General features: G+C 57.9%; 2 protein-coding genes across 5 annotated transcripts in view; one reads left to right on the forward strand and one right to left on the reverse strand.

Annotated features, from left to right (window-relative positions):
- The first annotated feature begins 203 nt into the window (after positions 1–203).
- MYBPH (myosin binding protein H) lies at positions 204–8,093 on the forward strand. Its single transcript, XM_037497724.1, has 11 exons — positions 204–364; positions 500–561; positions 657–791; positions 1,500–1,667; positions 4,019–4,107; positions 4,463–4,658; positions 4,847–4,986; positions 5,548–5,707; positions 6,825–6,961; positions 7,104–7,371; positions 8,080–8,093. Exons 1-11 carry the CDS (start codon positions 204–206, stop codon positions 8,091–8,093), a joined length of 1,530 nt encoding a protein of 509 aa, XP_037353621.1.
- A 615-nt stretch (positions 8,094–8,708) lies between these two features.
- Positions 8,709–18,709, reverse strand: part of ADORA1 (adenosine A1 receptor) — a 32,910-nt gene continuing 22,909 nt past the window's right edge. For all 4 annotated transcript variants that reach the window (XM_037496737.2, XM_037496736.1, XM_037496738.1 and 1 more), the window contains one exon: positions 8,709–10,573. In XM_037496737.2, the coding sequence (XP_037352634.1) occupies positions 9,934–10,573 (640 nt within the window). In that variant the 3' untranslated portion in view covers positions 8,709–9,933. The remainder of the gene's footprint in view (positions 10,574–18,709) is intronic.

Consider the following 18,709-nt stretch of genomic DNA (forward strand, 5'->3'; position numbering starts at 1 on the left):
TCCCCCAGCGCTATTCCTGGCCTGGGTGCCTCCCGCCCTCCAGTCCTCCTGCCTGACCTGACCTCACAGCTGGGAATCATTCTGCTGGGGGCGGGGCCACCCGACTATATAAGCCCAGACCTAGGTGTCCCGGGCACCCTGGAGACCCAGCCCCTCCACTGCTGACCCCTGCACACTCCAGCCCGGCCCTCAGCTGACCGGCAATGACAGGGAAAGCCACCTCGGAGGCTCCTGCCGGGGGTCTGGAGGAGATGGCTGCTGAGGCTGCCAAGATGCCCATCACAGAGCCCTCGGGAGAAGGGGCAGCATCGGAGTCCACTGGGGAAGAGCCAGCTCCCAAGCCACAGGAACCAGCTGCTCAGGAACCTGCCTCCACTGCCCCTGCGGCCCCAGCTGCCTCAGCCACCCCAGCCGACCCTGCAGCTGACCCTGCAGACCCTACAGCCTCTGCTGCCCCAGATGCCCCTGAGGCCCCTGCTGCTCCAGACACCCCTGCAGCCCCTGCTGCCCCAGAGGCCTCTGTGGCCCCTGCTGCCACTAAACCTGCACCTCCCAGTGAAGGTGACACGTAGGGCAGGTGGAGGAGGGAGAAGCACAGCAGGGAGAGGGTAGGGAGAGCCCTGGATATGAGACTCATCTGCCTGCTTCTCCCCCAGATGTTCCCAGCGCCCCGCTGCTGTTGGCCTTGGAGGACGTGAGTGACAGCTCCGTGAGTGTGAGCTGGGAGCCCCCAGACAGGCTAGGGCGTCTGGGGCTCCAGGGCTATGTGCTGGAACTCTGCAGAGAGGGAGGTGAGCTCTGGGCTAAGCCCCATACCCAGGGGTGGGCCAGGGGACAGCAGGGTCGGACCCCCGCCCTGTGACTGTGTCGAAGCAGGGGCAGGGGGAGACAGAGGAGGAAGTGCAGGCAGTCCACTCACCCACTCACCCACCACTTCTTGCCCAACCCATGCCCCTCTGAGGGCAGGAAGATGGCCCAGTGACCTCAGGAGGCCCTGTCCTCTCACACCAGGGAGCCTCTATGCAAAGTGATGGGACACTTTCATGAAAAGTGACCCACCTAAGTCTCAAGGACCCTGCTTGGGGAGGGCCAGTAGGAGGTGGGAAGCAAAGCAGCTGGGGACTGGGGGCTTAGAATAAGAGACAGTGAGGACAAATAGAGGGACAGGCCTAACTCCTGTTGCCACTGTCCTATTGTCCACTCCGTGGCAGCTGAGTTCAGCCTGGCCTCTGCCTTTGCCCCTACCTTGCTGTGTGACTTGGCAAATGTGTCCAACTCTCTCTGGGCTCCAGCAACCCCATCTTTTGCCTCCAATCCCAGGCTCAGGCATCAGGTGTCTCTAATGCCATTTAGCAGTGAGAAGTCAGGGAAGTGGGACAAGGGGAACATAAGGCCCAGAGAGGGAGGTCAACTTCCCTGGCCACCAGCAAGAAGGGAAGCCCCGCTGAGAAGGGTACCCGCAAACACAGAGCCATCTTGTCCCCACTCCACTTTCCCAGCCTCGGAGTGGGTGCCTGTGAACCCCCGGCCCATGATGGTGACCCAGCTGACGGTGCGGAACCTGGCTCTGGGCGACAAGTTCTTGCTGCGTGTGGCTGCGGTGAGCTCTGCAGGGGCTGGCCCCCCGGCGGTGCTGGACCAGCCTGTGCACATCCGAGCCATCATAGGTGAGTCCCGTCCCTCTGCTCCCAGTCCTTCCCAGGCTGAAGGGAGAACCGGAGGCCGGCAGGAGGAAGGAACAGGGGGCCACTGCCCACCCCCCAGCTCACCTGTGCGAGCCATGTGCTGTCACTATCTTGCCTTAAGAAAAATCCAGGTTCCTCAGTAACAAGGGGCCACTGGATGTTCAGGAGGCCATTTCCAAGAGAAACCCAGCCTCTAAGTGTGGGAGAAGGGCTTCCTGACCCCAGAAATGAAAGCCCAACCCCCCAGCTGCCTCAGGGTCCCCAGGCCAAGAGTCCATCCTCTTCCTCCTGTCTAATCTTAAGCCCTCTTGGGGCCCTGGAGCTCATTTTCTTCCCATTTTCAGCTCTTCACATCGCCTGGGGTCTCGCAAAGACTTTGGTGCACAGAGCACTCTCATCCCTCTCCTTCACTGCTGACTTAGCAGGAGGAAGACAAGAATTCTGCAGAGGCCCATGAAGGCTTCTGCATCCCTAGGAGAGCAGGGCTGCGCGGGACCCAGGAGGCCAGCTGCTGTCTCCTTGCTAAGATTTCTATTTGCAGGGTGCAGCCTACCCTCGCTCTCCTCCCAGTACCGATCAGGTTTCAGACTGTTAATGGCAGTGAGTCATTTGGTCTGATCTGAGGTCTCTGGGGACAGCCCAGGGCCACAAGGTGAGGAGAGATATAGGCCAGCAGGTGGCCTGAGGCCTTCTCCACCTCCCTTCTCAGGGACAGATGGTTCCTGGCAGAGGCTGTTGCAGAACCTTACTGTTCTGACAAGGCCTCCAGACAGGGCCTCTGACAAGGGGTCTTCATGGCCACAGGTATGGTCAAGCTTGGATCCAAGGAAATACATCTCGACTATAAGGCCTGAGGGGCATAGGAACCAGGGGGCTAGAAAGCTTCAGATGGAAGATGATCACAGCTGGTCTGTCCCAGCCAAGGAGGCTCCGAGGGTCCAGGAACTCCTTGAAGCCTCCAGCCCAACAAATCACCCAACCCGATTCCCTGGGACTACTCACAGCCTGCCAGGTGGTTTGCAAGGCCAGGGATGTCCCCGTCCTCTAGTCTGGGGGGAACTGCTCCCACCTGGCAGCCACGGTAGAGACACAAGACAGCCTAGAGGTGCCAGGGAGGCCTCCTGGTTGGAAGGCACCTAAACCTTCCCTCCTTGAGTCCCAGGGGCCCTAGACTTCTGGTGCCTGAAGCCCAATGCAGAAGGAGCCAGGCACACTCAGCACCCACCACTCCATTAAGATTCCTCTGGCAGGAAGGAAGGGGATTTCCTGGAGAGAAGAGGGGGAGGAGGCCGTGAACAAGTGGGGAGCAGCCAGGCCCTCTTCAAGGGCTGGGCAGGGCGGGGACCCCATCCAGAATCCTCGGCTGCTCAGCTGTCCCTCCTCAGCCACCTGGAGCTGCCAAGCATTCCTGGCCCCTGCAGCTGCCCCTGGAGATCCCAAGCCTGGCGCTCCTGGAGCCAAGTGCCTACACAGCTAATCCTCAGAGACACAGTGTTCCTTCTCAGCCTTCTCCCCCTCCGCCCTGCGCGGCACCAACCAGCTGTTGCCACCTGTTTGCTGCTGAGGAGCCTCCGCCACCCCTCTCCTCACCCCCCACCAACAGGGGGACAATGGCAGAGGCTGCTGCAGCTGCCCCTGAATGCCCAATGGCTTCTGCGGTTGCACTTGGCCGGGTGGCCGTGAGCAAGCTGCTCCCTCCACGGCAATGGCTGCAGCGGGATGTCAGGAAGGACTGTCAGACTGAAGGCAGCGGGAGGGTGACAGGGGACCAAGGCGGCACGTCTGCTCTGGGCCATTTACGAGGACAGATCCCCATCCTTCCATCTGGCCAGGCCGTGATAGAGCACAGGGCAGACAAGTGTCCGGGAGCTTCTCTGAAGGTCCTGGGCTGGTGGAAGGTGGAAGTAGCGGATCAAGAGGAAAATGGGTGCAGCGGGGCAAAGGGTGCAGCACCTGCTCTCCACCAGGGGGAGCCAGGGAGCCCACAAGGTCCATCTGGAGCCTGGGAATGCCTGGCCTGGGCGGCAGAGCAGATCCTAGGCTGGCAGGGTCTGGATGCCAAGGGCATGCCCGAGAGGCTTACCAGTTCACTCCACAGAGGCCCTGCCCTCCTGGAATGCCCCAGCTCTCAACTCCCCAAGGGCTTAGGGGATTTGGGTCCCTGGATCTCCAGAGCGAACTACACCTTCCCAACAGGAGGCAGCCCCAGAACACACCCAGGAGGCCTCTGGCCAGCAGGCTTCACCAACCACCCCTTCCCCTGACCCTGCCACAGGAGGCCCCCCATCAGCTATCCACTGCTGTGCTAAACCTAGTCTCTTGCTTTGAGGCAGAGGCCCCCAAGATCCGTGTCCCCCGCCACCTTCGTGAGACCTACATCCGCCAGGTGGGAGAGGCGGTCAACCTGCAAATCCCCTTCCAGGTGGGTGTGCCTCCTGCTGGGTAGGGCCTGGCTTCCATGTGAGGTGTGTCGGGAGAGGGAAAGCTCAGGATTCCCGTGGAGATCTACCTGGGACCCACCAGGATGGCCTCACCTTCCCTCAGCCCCATCCACAGCTGGGGTGTGATGCCCCGGCCTATGGACAAAGCAACTCCCGGCTGGCTGGACACCTGGAGGATGTGGCTCTGGTCAGCATCTGTGTCTCCAGCCTCCACTTTCCCTCTTGGGAAGGGCTGATGGGGCCAACTCTCCTCGACCAGGCTCCAGAGATCCCCAGAGCTGAGGGAGTGTGACACTAGTACCTCCTGCACCCACTCTGAGGGCTCCTCTCTCGCAGGGGAACCCCAAGCCTCAGGCCTCGTGGACCCACAACGGCCAGGCCCTGGACAGTCAGAGGGTGAGCGTGCGAACGGGGGACCGGGACTCCATCCTCTTCATCCGCTCAGCCCAGCGTGCCGACTCTGGCTGCTACGAGCTCACCGTGCAGCTGGAAGGCCTGGAGGCCAAGGCAGCCATCAACATCCTGGTGATTGGTACGGGCAGGGGGACAGGGGAGGCAGGGCCTTCTCCGTGGAGACCCAGGCCCCACTTCCTTCCCCCCAAAGCTGAAGGCTGGTGGGTGTCAGGCCAGGAAAGCATGATAGGGGCCTGATCTTGGGTGGGGTGACTTGTGGCACACCCAGCCCTCACATCTGCACCCCCTCGCACTCTGGTCCTTCAGAGAAACCTGGACCCCCCAGCAGCATCAGGCTAGTGGACGTCTGGGGCTGCAACGCTGCTCTTGAGTGGACTCCACCCCGGGACACAGGCAACACAGAGCTCCTGGGCTACACGGTGCAGAAGGCAGACAAGAAGACAGGGGTGAGGCCTGCTGGGGCAGAGAGGGGCGGGGAGGAATAGTGCCTGGAAGGCCCAGCCCACCAAGAGTCCACAGACTGAGGCCTGGTCTGACCACCAGTGATTTACTGACTCCCTGTGTAGCTTTTGGCAAGCCAGGCCTCAGTTTCCTCCTGAAGACTGCAAGGAGGGCTGAATTGTTTCTGGAAACAAAAATTGAGCAGTGTTTCTGGAAACATAATGTGCATAGGAATCACCTGGGAATCTTCCTAAAATGCAAAGTCTCACTGGTTAGACCAGAGTGAGGTCCCACACTTCTAAGAAGCGCCCAGGTAATTCCCAGATTGCAGGTCTGCGGACCACACAGAGTAGTAGCAAGGTTCCAGAATTCTCTGAGGACCCCAGAGAGGTCACCCGAGGGGCCCAAGGGACCCTCTCCTGATTCAGCCCCTTGGGCCCATGGCTGGATGGTTGGACTCTCAGGGCAGAGGGCATGGAGGGAGGCCTCCTGAGGAAGGGGGTGCAGGCCAGCAGTGAGGGTGAAGGCAGGGGAGAGGCGAGGCTGACGGAGCGGGGGTTCCTCAGCAATGGTTCACAGTGCTGGAGCGCTACCACCCGACCACCTGCACCATCTCTGACCTCATCGTGGGCAACTCCTACTCCTTCCGGGTCTTCTCGGAAAACCTCTGTGGTCTCAGCGCCTCGGCCGCCACCACCAAGGAACTTGCCCGCATCCAGAAGGCAGGTGGGTCCACCAGACTGGAAGGCAAGCCAGACCTGGCACAAGAGCCCTCTCCCTGTCTCCGTCTTTGCCTGGGGGTCTCAGAGCCCTCCCCACAGGTCTCTACCCCCATCCCCCAGGCACAGCTATGCACACACACACACACACACAGGCACACACATACACACACACACTCAAGCACATACACACAGAGGACTGTCAAGACTTGGAGTGGCTGATTGGTTTTAACAAACACAGCAGCGAACCCATGCAATGAGAAGCTGGGGGGGGGGGCTGTGTGCTGATTCCAGTTCTCGAAGGCGGCGTCTGGAGGGAGGGGCTCCCCCGGCAGTGGGTCGTAGGTGGACCCGGGAGATAGGATCTAGCACCACCGAGATGGACAGAGAGATACGGGTATTTACAGTCTCCACAGGCACATGACCCTCCTGCGTCAAATGTGGCATTCCAAGCCCCTCTCCCGCCGCGGCTCGCACCCCCGCGCAGTCTGTGTGGGCTCGGGAAGGCGCATTCTTTTTAACACCAGCCTGAGCTGCACAGAATTAAGGAAAATTTTTTGTTTAAAAAAGGAAAGCCAGCCAGGTCTCCAAAGACAAACAGAAATGAAATGTGGTATCTCTGAGTTGCTAGTCTCCACTCTCAGCCAAGATCATCGCTCTGGCTCCCCAGCCCACTCCCTTCTCTGCACCCCTCCCTGGCAGCGAGGGGAGCCCCTAGGCTCGGTCTCCACACAGCTGCCTGCTTGGGACATTCCATCTCTAAGGTCCTGCATGTAAGCCTTCCTTTGCTCCCCGAAGATCCCAGGGGCCTGGGGCCTGCCATGGAGCTTCCGAGGAGGACCCAGGAGGACATGGACGGTCCCCCATGAGGCTCTGACTTGCTCCAGAGCCCCTGCTCCTACCCAGGGAACCTCAGTCATCACGTGACCGCCCACCCCTAAGTCACTCGGTCACCAAGGGTTTCCTTTCCCACCTGTCAATTGGGAGCAAAGTGTGGAAGAACGTGCAAATCAAATGCGATGCTGCGGTGTGCACTAAGATTGTTTTAGGAAAGTAGGGAAATCAGTGCTACAAGGTCTACTCCTATAATCTCCAGTTCACCCCGTTTTCTCCCCTGAACCCAGATATTGTCGCTAAACCCAAAGGGTTTGTTGAGCGAGACTTCTATGAGGCCCCCACCTTCACTCAGCCCCTGGCTGACCACACCTCCACCCCTGGCTACAGCACCCAGCTGTTCTGCAGTGTGCGAGCCTCACCCAAGGTGAGGGGCAGGGCCCGCTGTGGGGGGACGGGCAGGGTGCTGGGCTGAGGAATGCTCTGGCATCTCTGCCCAAACTTGAGGGTGGTCTTGGAGAGCCTGCCCAGCCCCCACCTTCCCACCCGCTCCTGATCAACTCCCCCAGCCCAAGATCATCTGGATGAAAAACAAGATGGACCTCCAGGGCGACCCCAAGTACCGCGCCCTCACCGAGCATGGCATCTGCACGCTGGAGATCCGGAAGCCCTGCCCCTTTGATTCGGGGGTCTACACCTGCAAGGCCATCAATGTGCTGGGGGAGGCCTCTGTGGATTGCCGGTTGGAGGTCAAAGGTGAGGGTTTGAAGAACATCCTCCTTAGGGACCCTCCCATGGATGGGAGGACAGACACTACCTCTTCTCCGGCTGGCCTAGGTGAGGCGAGCCCTGGGAGAGGCACAGAGGGGGCAGGTGAGGTGAGGCTGGCCTCAATTCTTTCTCAGTAGGAGGGTGGGAAAGGAGGGAGTGTGTCTGGATCTCCTGGGTAAAGTGGGCAGCTTTGGGCCTCTCTTGTGCCCCCTCCCCTCTGCGGGTCCCCCAGCAGGCCCCCACCCTCAGCTCTAACCTACAGGATCTCTTTCAGCCTCAGCCACACACTGAGGGTGACTGGAGGAAGCTGCCAGGAGAAAGGTAACTGGCAGGGCCCACACCTCTGCAGCCTCTGGAGGTGCCAACTGGAGCAGGGGGTGGTGAAAAGCGGGGTGGGGGGGCAGTATTGGCTCTGGTGCAAATCTGCCATCACAGGCACGTCCTGGGGGACATTTTGGGGCCACCACCAGGATGGGCAGTACTGGTAAGGCCGGGAAGGGGGTGACTCAGTGGATGGGCACAGGACAGGCCCAGTCTTGGGGTATGGGCAGACCCTGGACCTGTGTCCTGTCAGAGGTGGGGCTGACGACCGGACCCCACCCTTGCTTTCTGGGTGGTTCTGAGGCTCTGGACAATTGAGAAAGGCTTTCAAGGCAGAGCACAGATCGGGGTGTCTTGGGAGGGGCTGGAGAAGGGAAGAGGGTGCTTCTTCCCCTGCCCCACCTCACCTCTTCAGCCTAACATCAGGGGCTCAGGAAGTGTGTTCTCTCCCAGGTGCCACAACCTGAGGGGTCAGACCCCCAGACGAAGGATCAAACCATGGACTTCCCAGACCACGTTTCCACAGCGACAGCAGATGGCTTCGCTCCCTGTCCTTGTCTAGCCTCCCTGCCAGAGGCCGGAGCCCGGTGCCTGGGAGGGCCCAGAGGCCTCAGCCAGGCTTCCTAGCACCAGGATACCTAGCGGGTGCAACACTAGAAGGACCCCGCAGGGTTGTGCTGGGGCCAGACGTGCTCAAATAAAAGCGTGTGGTGTTCGGTGCGGGGGCTTTGCTGTCGTGACGGGGAGGCATGTGTCACCGCAAGGGGGTGCAAACGTGTCACCATGAGGGGCCTTCACGTGTGACACCAGGGGGAGGTGCTGCCAGGAGGGGACTCCAGATGTCAGGGGGCCTCCAGATGTGAGGTTTTTCAGGGTCTTGCTTTCACCTTCAGGGTTTGCTACCCAAGTACATGGCTACAGGAACAGATGCACCTTTCTCTGGAGCGCCCCCTTGCTCCCAACACCCCCACACCTGCCCAGCATCTCCCACACCCCGCCTTGGCATCTTCTCCCTGAGGTTGTCTGTTGCCCTCTGCAGGGCTGGGGTGGGCAGCCAGACAATTGAGATCTCTCCAGGAGGGTTCAGGCTTTTATTAGTCACGTGGCCCACCCTGGGGAGCAGGGGACACCCCCTCTGACAGAGGGAAAGGCCTGGAGTGAAGGCCTGGGGCTGCTTTTCATACTGAGAACCCCGCTCTCCGGACGAGGGGCTCCTGGCTTCGCAGGGCGTCAGTTCTTTCCCAGATGCCTTGAAAGCCTCAATGCTGTTACAGAGCTCTTGAAGTCGCCAAAAAGTGCTAAGTGCCAAAAGGGCTGAAGGCATTTGAATGCCAACAAGCCCTCCCACCCCCACTCAGGAGGGTGGTCTTCTCGGACCTGTGCCAGCCTGCCACACCCCACCCCAAGAGTGCGCAGTCAGTCCACTTGCCCTAGTCCACCCCCTCCCCAGACAGGCAGAATGACTCCCAAGAGTTGGCACATATGGGGTTCTCCTCTCCATCTGGCCAGGAAGCGCAGAGAGGGGTGTCACCTGGAAGAGTCCAGGCCAGGCTGTTCCTTGGGACACGTGCAGCAAGACCTTGGGCTCAGTGCTGCCATCTGGTGGGTATTTGAGAACTGCACCTACCACTCCAATCTCACTGGGGGCCTCCAAGACCCCACCCAGGGTCCAAATGAAATAGTGGAAAATAAAACACATGTTGGAAATGATATCTGGACCTGCTCTTTCTGCCTCTCCCCTATATAACCCCGGGCTCCCCAGAATGAGGAGAGCAGGCACCCAGTCACCCGGTATGGCCGGGAGGGAGCACAGGGTCCTGGCACTGTGGGGCTCTCTGGTGGGAGTCCTGGTAAAGACTGGGGCTCCTCATTCCTACCCCTTGGCTGCTCTGGCCACCTTCTCCTGCAGAACAGGAGAGAAAGCGAGGCCAGCACATTTAGTTTCTCTCTTTCCCTGATCCTGGAGGGACATCTGTCCTCTTCTCAAGTTGAGTCTCGGGCTTGCACCGCCAAGGGATTCCTGTGTTTGCCCTCCCGGCACCTTTGACATCTCAGTCCGCGGGTCACCCAGGTCAATGCTGGGCTGCTCAGCAAGTGGGGGGGCTCAGCCCACTTCCCTTCTCCCCTTGGGTTACATGGTTCCTTCCCCATAGGCTGCCCTTCCAAACCTCCCCCAGGAGCCGAGGTGCAGGGCACCACACCCCACAGCCCAGCCAGGGAAGGCTTTGGGGAATGGGTCAAACAGTGAGGAGGTGCCGACCGGGCTGAGATACCCGGATGTGGGCAGGTGGGAGCAGAAGGCAGAGTCTAGTCATCGGGCCTCTCTTCTGGGGGGTCCTCGTCAATGGGGGGTGCGGGCCGGCAGCGGAAATGGTCATTCCAAATCTTAAGAAAGGTGACCCGGAACTTCTGGATGCGAAAGGCATAGACGATGGGGTTCATGGCCGAGTTGCCATGTGTGAGGAAGATGGCGATGTAGATGAGGATGCTGGGCTTTTGGCAGGATGGGCAGAAGAGGGTGATGCAGTTCAGGATGTGGAGGGGCAGCCAGCTGAGCGCGAAGAGGAAGAGGATGAGGGCCAGTGACTTGGCGATCTTCAGCTCCTTCCCATAGTACTTGTGCGGGTCGCCCGAGGACGCTGACACCTTCTTGTTGAGCTGCTTGCGGATCAGGTAGAAGACCTCCAGGTAGATGAGGACCATGAGCAGCAGCGGGGGCAGCACCCAGACAAAGAAGTTGAAGTAGACCATGTACTCCATGCTGATGACCTTCTCGAACTCGCACTTGATGACCGGCTCGCCCACGCTGCCGTTGGCCACCCAGGCCCGCTCCACCTCACTCAGGTTGTTCCAGCCCAGCATGGGCGTGAGGCCCACCACAAAGGAGAGAATCCAGCAGCCCGCGATGGCCACGGCCGCCCTCCGCGGAGTCACCACGGTCTTGTACCTGGGGGAGAGAAGAGCAGAGAGTGAAGCAGCCTTCAGTCTCACCCAGGCCCCAGGGGTCCCTAAGAGAAGCCTCCCACCCCCAGCCACCCAGCCAGGACCAGGGAGGGGCAGTGCAGGTCTTTGGCTACAGGGCAGAGTCTTCAGGAGCTAAGATGCAGGCAGAGCTGCCCAGGCACTTGCTAGTCCCTCCTGTGGAATGTGGGAAACCAGAACAACAATAAAGATATTATTGAAAAAGAAAAATAACAAAGAATCTGGGGCCTCCCTGGTGGTGCAGGGGTTAAAGACAGTGCTATCAAGCTATCTCCAGCCACTGCAGCACGAGTTCGATCCCCCAGGAGCAACCCACATGGCGCAGCAGACCTCTCCTGACTCGCCCACTGCTCCCCTCAGCAATGGATTTCAGTCAGGCTGCCTGTTCTGCTCCCCACTCTGTCTCTGGTGAATCCTCTCACCTGCCCCCCCGCACCTCTGGTCTGCACCCCAGTTCTTGTAGGCATAAATAAATAAATCTTTAAAAAAAATAACAAAGGATCTCTCTTAGGGGTTTTAATCAAAATTAAGAAATAAAAATCATTAAAGGCAAATCACTGACACATTCTCGATCCATCCCTACTGGTCATCTCATTGCTTCTCAACAGCGCAGGTACAATGAGGACCCAATGGACCGAGCAGGAAATTGAGGTTCAAAGCAGACACGTGACCTGCCCAAAGCCACACAGCAGGCACCACACACTCTCACACACACCTACACCGGCCAAAACAGCCAAGACAGCCCTTCCCTTGGACCAGCTGACAATGCCATCTTGGCTCTCCCCGCACTCCCCTGCCAGCACCCCCACTGACCTCCATCTTGACCTCCCCTGCTCCTTGCAACCAGTGTACAGTTTATCTTCCAACAGGTTGGTCTGAAAAACCAGCTCTGTCCCAGGCTGACTGGGAATTATTCTCAGGAAAGAAAACTGAGGGTCACTGAGCACACCCCAGAACAGGACTTGGCTTGTGGGGACACAGGTGTGAGTGCCCTTTTCAGCCAGCACTTTTGAGTGCTTTCCTTGATGGCAATGCTCTCTGTGCTGGGAATATGAAAAAGGAGCCTTGACTGGAAACAGCTCGCATTGGGGGAAAGCAGTAAGGAAACACTAAAACAAGACAACTAAGGTTGTGATTTGTCCTTGGAAGGACATGAGCAGGGCACTGGCAAGGGGCAGCCTTTTCATGTTGGGACACACTGACGATGAAAGCATGAGGTACCCCGGTTACCTCCCCTCCCCACTGAGAGCTAAGGATTTCAATGGCTTTGGGGCTCCGCTTCTGTTTACTGCAGCCCAGCCAGCAACCAGCGAGTCCTCTGCCCACACACTGGCCCGAGAGCCAGTATCAGGCTGGGGCCGCCGGCTCCATGCCCAGGAGCTGGCTCAGCGAGCAGCTGCCCAGTTGTTATTTTCCAATGCAGCTTCCGAGAGGGATGCAGTGCCCTGGAGCTGTAAACAGCTACTGAGCCCCACGGGTGTGAAGGGGGAAGCCTCGCTCTGTTTTCTCTGCCCCTGCAAAATCTGAGGCTCTCTCCTCCACAGCAATTCCACGCAAGGGTCTTCTCACCCCAATACCTTTCCATCACCGAAGTCCACTGCTCCAGGAAGGCTTTATGAGGATAGGAAGGAAATGATTTGGGGGAGATTGGAGAGGTCAGACCATATCCCACCCCCAGCCATATCTGGAAAGCAAGCACTAGAATGGACCTTTGGAACCTCACTCCCAACATCGTCATCATTCCAATGGGGAAACTGAGGACCAAAGATGAAGCCCACAGTCTCCTACTCTGTGATCAGTCATGGACTCCAGGGTCCCCAAAGCACCAGGGGGTCTTGAAAGCCACCAGCCAGCGTCTTCCTGTGCCACTCCGAGGCACAACTCTTGCCCTTATATTGTAACTGACACCCAGTTCCTCCTCTGGATCCCCACAGGACAGTCAGCTGTGTGCAGACACCGGAAGTCAGTGACCCAAACTTGAACCACACTTCTGCAACCTGCAAAATCAACTCTTCCTCTGCAAAATGAGATGGTGTTGGGCCTCCCTGGTGGTGCAAGGGGTTAAGCACTGCACTATGAAGCAATCCACAGCTACTGCAGCACAAGTTCAATCCCTGGCTGGCCAGGGAGCTACCCACATGGCACAGTAGACCTCTCCTGTCTGGTCCGCTGCTCCCCTCAGCAGTGTATTTCAGTCAGTCTTCCTGTTCTGTTCCTCACTCTGCCTCTGGTGAATCCTCTCACCCCTCGCACCTCTGGCCTGTACCCCAGTTCTTGTATGCATAAATAAATAAATCTTTTTAAAAAAGAAAAAAAAATAATCAGATGCTGGGACCCACTTCAGAGGGTGAGGATCAAATGGAATAACACATGAAAACTCCCTGCAAACATTCCTGTGCCTGAGCTCCCACCCCTCCAAGCCCCAGGAAACCCTGGCATCTTTAGGTGCTCAGAAATGCAAACTAACTAGCAGCTCTGCCAACCTTGGCTCATTCCCAATGACCCCATCTGCTCCCCGCATGCCCTGTGGAGAAAGGACCTCTGGATGAGTGTGGCCATGGGAGTGCAGGTCACTGTGATCAGTCACAAGGCGGGGGGGGGGGGGGGGGGGCCTGAGTCCCCAGAGGGGGGCAGCAGGACCACAGAGGCTGCAGCTGCAGAGAGACAAAAGCCAGCACCCCACCACCACCACCACCAAACAGCTAAGGTTTGATCACTTACAGAGCCTCTTACACTCATGTCTGAGTAAACCTCATAACCACCTGGGAGTACAGCCCTGTGGAACCCCGCTTCACAGATTAAAACCTCAGGCACAGAAACAGGCAGCACCTGACTCCAAGCTCCGTGGAGCACCTGGCTGAGCACTGGTGGCTTAGAAGCAGCAAGTTAGGCAGACTGGGAATACTCCTTTTTGATGATAAGCTTTAAATCAGAACCTCAGGGCCCTGTTCAGAGAGTACTGCCCGGCAACGGGGTGGGAAAGGTGACCTCTGCTGTCCAGTTTGAGTGTGGGGGCCTAGCCCAGGACTCACACCTGGGCAACCACATCCCACCGCGACCCCCACCAACCCGACGAAAGAGGAGCTAGGTTCTGACAGCCGCCCAGGTGGGAGAGCGAGGAGGCCAGGCCTAGCTAGAGGGGTGCGCCCATCCCCCCCTTTTCCTGATAGCTGGGAGCCCTGGGATTAAAGCTTTCCTGGGGCTCTTCCAGGGCCAGGTCCCAGCAGACCGCAGTGCAGGGTATCAGTTCTCATCTGTTTTTCTTGCTATTTTCTCCGTGGTGGGAAAGGGCTGTGCACGGGACCTTGGCTGAGGTGGGGCAGGTTCTCACAGGAAGGGCTGCCTTCCGGGCACAGGGAGGAGAGGACTCACCTCGCCCTACATGTCAGAAAGACATGCAGAGGCTGCAAGGCCCGGGGTCTGCAGGGCTAGGTCGTGTGGGGGTCCTAGGCCTCACACCCCCAGCCTGAGAGGTGGCCGCCTACGGGAGTGTGCAGGCACCTATGGGTGCCAAGGGGAGAAATGCAATGGAGACTCAAAGCACAGGACAGCGGGGCAGGCAGCTCCTGAAAGATGTCACGAAGCCACCAGCCCCACCACCCCCGCTGTGACTGAACTCACCAGGGACCAGACGCTCCTTTGGGCTAAGATTTGCCCTCTGAGGGGATGTGTTTTTTAAAGTCAAGGTAACACCAGCTCCACTGCATGCATTGCTTTATGAGTCTGTATCTTCGCAACTCTGGTGACAACAGGGTAGAGGAACTCAGGGGGAGGAAGAGCTTGAGGAGAGAGGAGGGCAGGGCTGCTGGGCTGAGGCCTGGGTGGGCTGTAGACACCATTTCACAGGCGCCCCAGAGGACGCGTGTGCTTCTGAGAAGTGGGCAGGAGGAAAGGAGGGCTCTAAGCCCTGCATCCAAACAGGGCAGGATGCTGGGGGCCTTGCTACTTCCCTGGACACCTGGCAGGGCTGCCAGAAGAGAGGAGGGAGGTCCTAGAGGGGAAGGGAGGTAGGCACCCCAAAGTAATAGCTGCCAGACCAAGAACAAAAATGATGCTAACAAGAGTTAATGTTCATTGCAGACAGTCCCAGGAGTTATAGTTCCTTTTATTATTTTGATTGTTCTCATTTTCTAATTGTAGTAACGAAGACTCAGAGATTGCAAAACATGTCCAAGATCACCCAGCGAATAAGAGGCGGGCCTGGGATTTCTAAAACTGAGGTCTGCCCAAGTCCAAGCCAGTGCTGCCACTCGGGAAAACAGAGGACTTGGGTTTGGAGGGCGGAGGCCCAGAGCCCAAGAAGGCACAGTGGAGGCAGGAGCCTCCCTGGACTGAGGCGTTGTGAGGACGCTGCTGGACCTGCCTGGGAGCCTCCCTCCTGCCGACTCCCTGACTCTCCGCAGCCCTCAGACTGAGCTGTTCCCGAGCTGCCTGGCTGTCAGTCGTGGTGCTGGGGCAGCCAGAAGACTCCCTGTTCACTGAGCACCTTGGGTACTGGGTAACAGTGGCAACTTCTGGAATATGAAGAGAACAGGCTCTCAGAAAAGTAACACTCTAGAGGTAGGGGGACAGGGGACAGAATCATACAAATAGATCATTCCAGAAAGTAAAAGAATACACAGGCAGCCCTGAGAGCGAGCGGCGGGGCTGCTGGCTTGGGTGGGTGGGCGCTCTGAAGAGGAGACATGGAGTCAGCAGGGAAAGACAGGGCAGAGGGCAGCACAGGTAAAGGCTCCGAGGCCAGGGTGGCTCCAGGAACAGAGCCGCTGGGTGAGGGGAAGTGAGGGCAAAGGTCAGAGCTGTGGTCAGGGATGGCCATGGGGCTGGGCTGGAGTAAGGCTTCCAGGGTTTATTCTAGGTGCAGGAGAAGTCACTGTAAGCAAAGGAGTAATATAATCAAATTTCTGTTTGAAACGAGAACCCAGACTTCTCTTCTAGCAGGGATAGCACGAAAACCACAGGAAGGCTATTTGAACCGTCCAGACAAGGGGTGGGGAGCGTTCTGGCTGGTGACCGTGGAGTGGGGGAGGCAGATGGTGCTGAGCTATATCGGAACGAGGCCAACAGCACCTGCTGTTGACTTAGGGTGTCCGGACGAGAGAAGAATCACTAAGATGAAGGCCAGGTTGTGATCCTGAATGTCGAGCAGCGGGGTGCTGTCCCCTGAGACCCCCCCATCCCTTTCCTGGGGCCCTTCCATACAGCCCTCGAGGCCACACGGGGCAACTGGGCACTTCATGTGCCTACGGGTACCTCCCACCTCGGGCCTTCACACCTCCTGTTCATCCCCAAGATGTCCGGGAAGGTTGCTTCCCCTCACCAGCTCTTGGCTCACATGACACCTCCCAGGAGAAGACTCCCCAACCAGCAAACATGAACCCTGTCATGCTTGGCTCCCTGCCATGTTGAATTTTCTTGATAGAGCTTATCACCTCCTGCCTGTGTCCCCCCTCCCAGCCCTGCATATGGATACCTGGATCTCTCCCGGGGAAGAGTGCCCCCAGGGCTGAGCCTGTGCTTTGCAGGGTCACCATGGCCTCCCCAGAACCTGAAACGGTGCTTAGTAAGTACACACTGACTGAATCAGTAAATGCATGTAAAAACAGATAAATGAATCCACACATCTTCTTCCATCATTTGCTATTTATTCAATGACAAGATGTATGCACTGAGATTAAGATGATTTATTCAATCATTTATGACTGATGGAGGACCTGCCATGTGATGGGGCTGCCACGTCTCAGGAACCAGAGATAAGGAATAAGTGGTAAATGCTGGATTAGAGACGATCCAATTAGAAAGGCAGAACCAGAGCCCTGGAAGCAATCACGGTGCCCTGGATAAGGAAATTGTGCCCTGGATAAGAAAATTATTCCCTGGCTCCCCGGTCTGGCCCCCTGCCGTGTTGGGACTGGTGGGGAATCGCCACTGAATCAGACTAGTCCCCACTCAGGCCCATGCCGTAAGAGCAAGTGCCACGGAGCTGGGCACATCCAGGGCAGTCCCGACCTTGCACTGGCCATAGGGGTGCCTCGGCCAGAAGCAGCCCCACCCACAGCTTCCAGCCACGTCTCCAACTCAAATTAAATCCCAGCGAGGGCCATGCGCACACAGCTTCCCACTGGCCCTCGGCCTTCTCAATGGGCCCTTCCTTGGATGTGGTGACTTCCTGCCGGAGCCCAGCGATATCCAGGGGGTGGCCTTTCCCTGCCAACAGCCTTAGAGGACAGTTCCTCCTGGACATGCCAGGACTGGCTTTTAGGTTTGTTAGGGGGAAAAGGATAATTGTTAGAGGGAAAAGGATGTCCTAAAGCTAAGTCCATACAGGCTTTGTGGACTCCATCCCCACCCCAGGCCAAAGCCAAAGACACTGGGAACTCCAAATCCCATCACCACCAAAGGGAAAGTGGCTGGGACCTGAGGGTGGGGTTAAGCAGCCAGGTTGGTTTAAAGCCAGACACGTGGGCTTTGGAGGGGTCCCCATTTTGGCTCTCCGCCAGCTCGCAGCGTCCCGCCAGCTCTGAGAGTGACTTTGGGTTTCCAGGTCGGCGGATCGGGTAGGACGCATTAAAGACTTTATTTCCCTATTTTCTCCCTGAGTTGTACATTTTCCTTATTTCCTTTTCCCTTGTAAATAAACCTTTTATTAACCTTTTGTGTGTGCCTGTAGTGAAGTATTAATAAGTCCCTTTTAAGTGCGCGCGGGTGAGGACCCACAGCCAGGAACCCGTTCAGTATCGGGGCTGCCCTATAACAGGTTGACTCTGAGAACAGGAAAAGCTCAGAAAGGCACCCAAGGATGGACAGGCCATGGGACCTGGGCAGGAGCCTCTGCCATAGAAAAGAGAAGGGATGGGTGTTGGGGCCCGAAAGATGCTGGTGGACGAGAACTCACACCGAGGTGGGTGATCAGGGGAGCGACGCCATCACAGGGCAAGTGAGCCTGGAGTGTGCTGGGCCTGAAGCTGTCTCCTCAGCTCCCCCTCTCCCCCTGCCCTGCTCTGTGTGGCTGGTGCTTACCCTGCAGACTTCCTCCCGAGCTGGGTCAGCCAGGTCCATGGGACCCACCAGGCAGCTGGAGGCAGCGGAGAGAAGCCGGAATATTTCTGCTCCTCTCTCTGCCCGAGATGGGGTCAGGCAGTGGTGACTTCTCCCACTGGACAGGTCACCACGCTTCCAGCCTCCACAAACCCCTGGGCTTGGGGGGCTAATCTTTGCTTCACCTCACTAGGCCCCGTGTGCCTCTCTGCTGCTTCACCACCTGATATTCCTGGCATCGATGGCCTCAGTTTAAACACCTCAACTATTTCTGCATTCCTGACCCAGCAGCTCAGGAGTGACTTCCGAGCAGGAAGAAGGGAGCACGGTGATCACCAAGAACCTCTGCCAGAGGCTGAGAGAACAGACCACAGGCTTAGTAAAATGCGTTGGCAGAGAGGAGAGAGGACCAGCAAGGTGGGTTTGGAAAATGTTAAACGTGGTTCAGCATGAAGGTGGCTGATGAGGTGTCCTGCCAGCTGCTGGAGCGGGCCAGGGTCCTCAGGCCCAGCCCATGCGTCCTGGTTCCCATCCAGGCACTGGGCTCAAGGGCTGGGGGGAAGGGATGGCCAGCAACTCTCCACGATATGCAGTCTGGACAGTCAAGGACAAACCCTCCACTTCCCCTTCGCTTCCTGGGCATCTGAGAAGCAGCAGTATTTCCCAGCTCTGGCCCTCCTTCCTGCCTCACTTCTTATCAAGAATCTCAGCCACTTGTAACTGGAAACTTGGATCTAAGACTAGGGAAGTAAGGCTTTCAGACTATTAAACTGCTTCCTGCAGAGACATTCTTCCTCCCAAAGGAGAACAGGAAACTAGATACAATCAAAGGTGCTGGGCACACTCCAGGGGCCAAATATTTCACAGTAATGCTGCCCAGGGGAGTCTGGATTAGGTGGGGGAGGGGTGCGGATGGCTGGGGCCCAGTCACCCTGGCTTGCAGTCTTGCTGCTTCAGGACTCATGACTTCACTTCACCCATCTCTGAATACTGGTGTCACCCATCCCCCAAAGGGGTTCCATCTGACACCCCAGGCCACTCTGCAGGGCTACAGAGAGGAGGA

Source organism: Talpa occidentalis, unplaced genomic scaffold, assembly GCF_014898055.3.
Source record: "Talpa occidentalis isolate TD23 unplaced genomic scaffold, MPIMG_talOcc4v2.1 talOcc4.8, whole genome shotgun sequence".
In the NCBI taxonomy this organism is placed as follows: Eukaryota; Metazoa; Chordata; class Mammalia; order Eulipotyphla; family Talpidae; genus Talpa; species Talpa occidentalis.

What these genes read in the sequence shown, in the direction of transcription:
- MYBPH (XM_037497724.1), top strand. Translation starts at nt 204, where the DNA reads ATGACAGGGAAAGCCACCTCGGAGGCTCCTGCCGGGGGTCTGGAGGAG. An exon ending in ACCTGCACCTCCCAGTGAAG is followed by an intron (nt 562 to 656) that starts GTGACACGTAGG and finishes CTTCTCCCCCAG; the next exon opens with ATGTTCCCAGCGCCCCGCTG. An exon ending in CATCAACATCCTGGTGATTG is followed by an intron (nt 4,659 to 4,846) that starts GTACGGGCAGGG and finishes CTGGTCCTTCAG; the next exon opens with AGAAACCTGGACCCCCCAGC.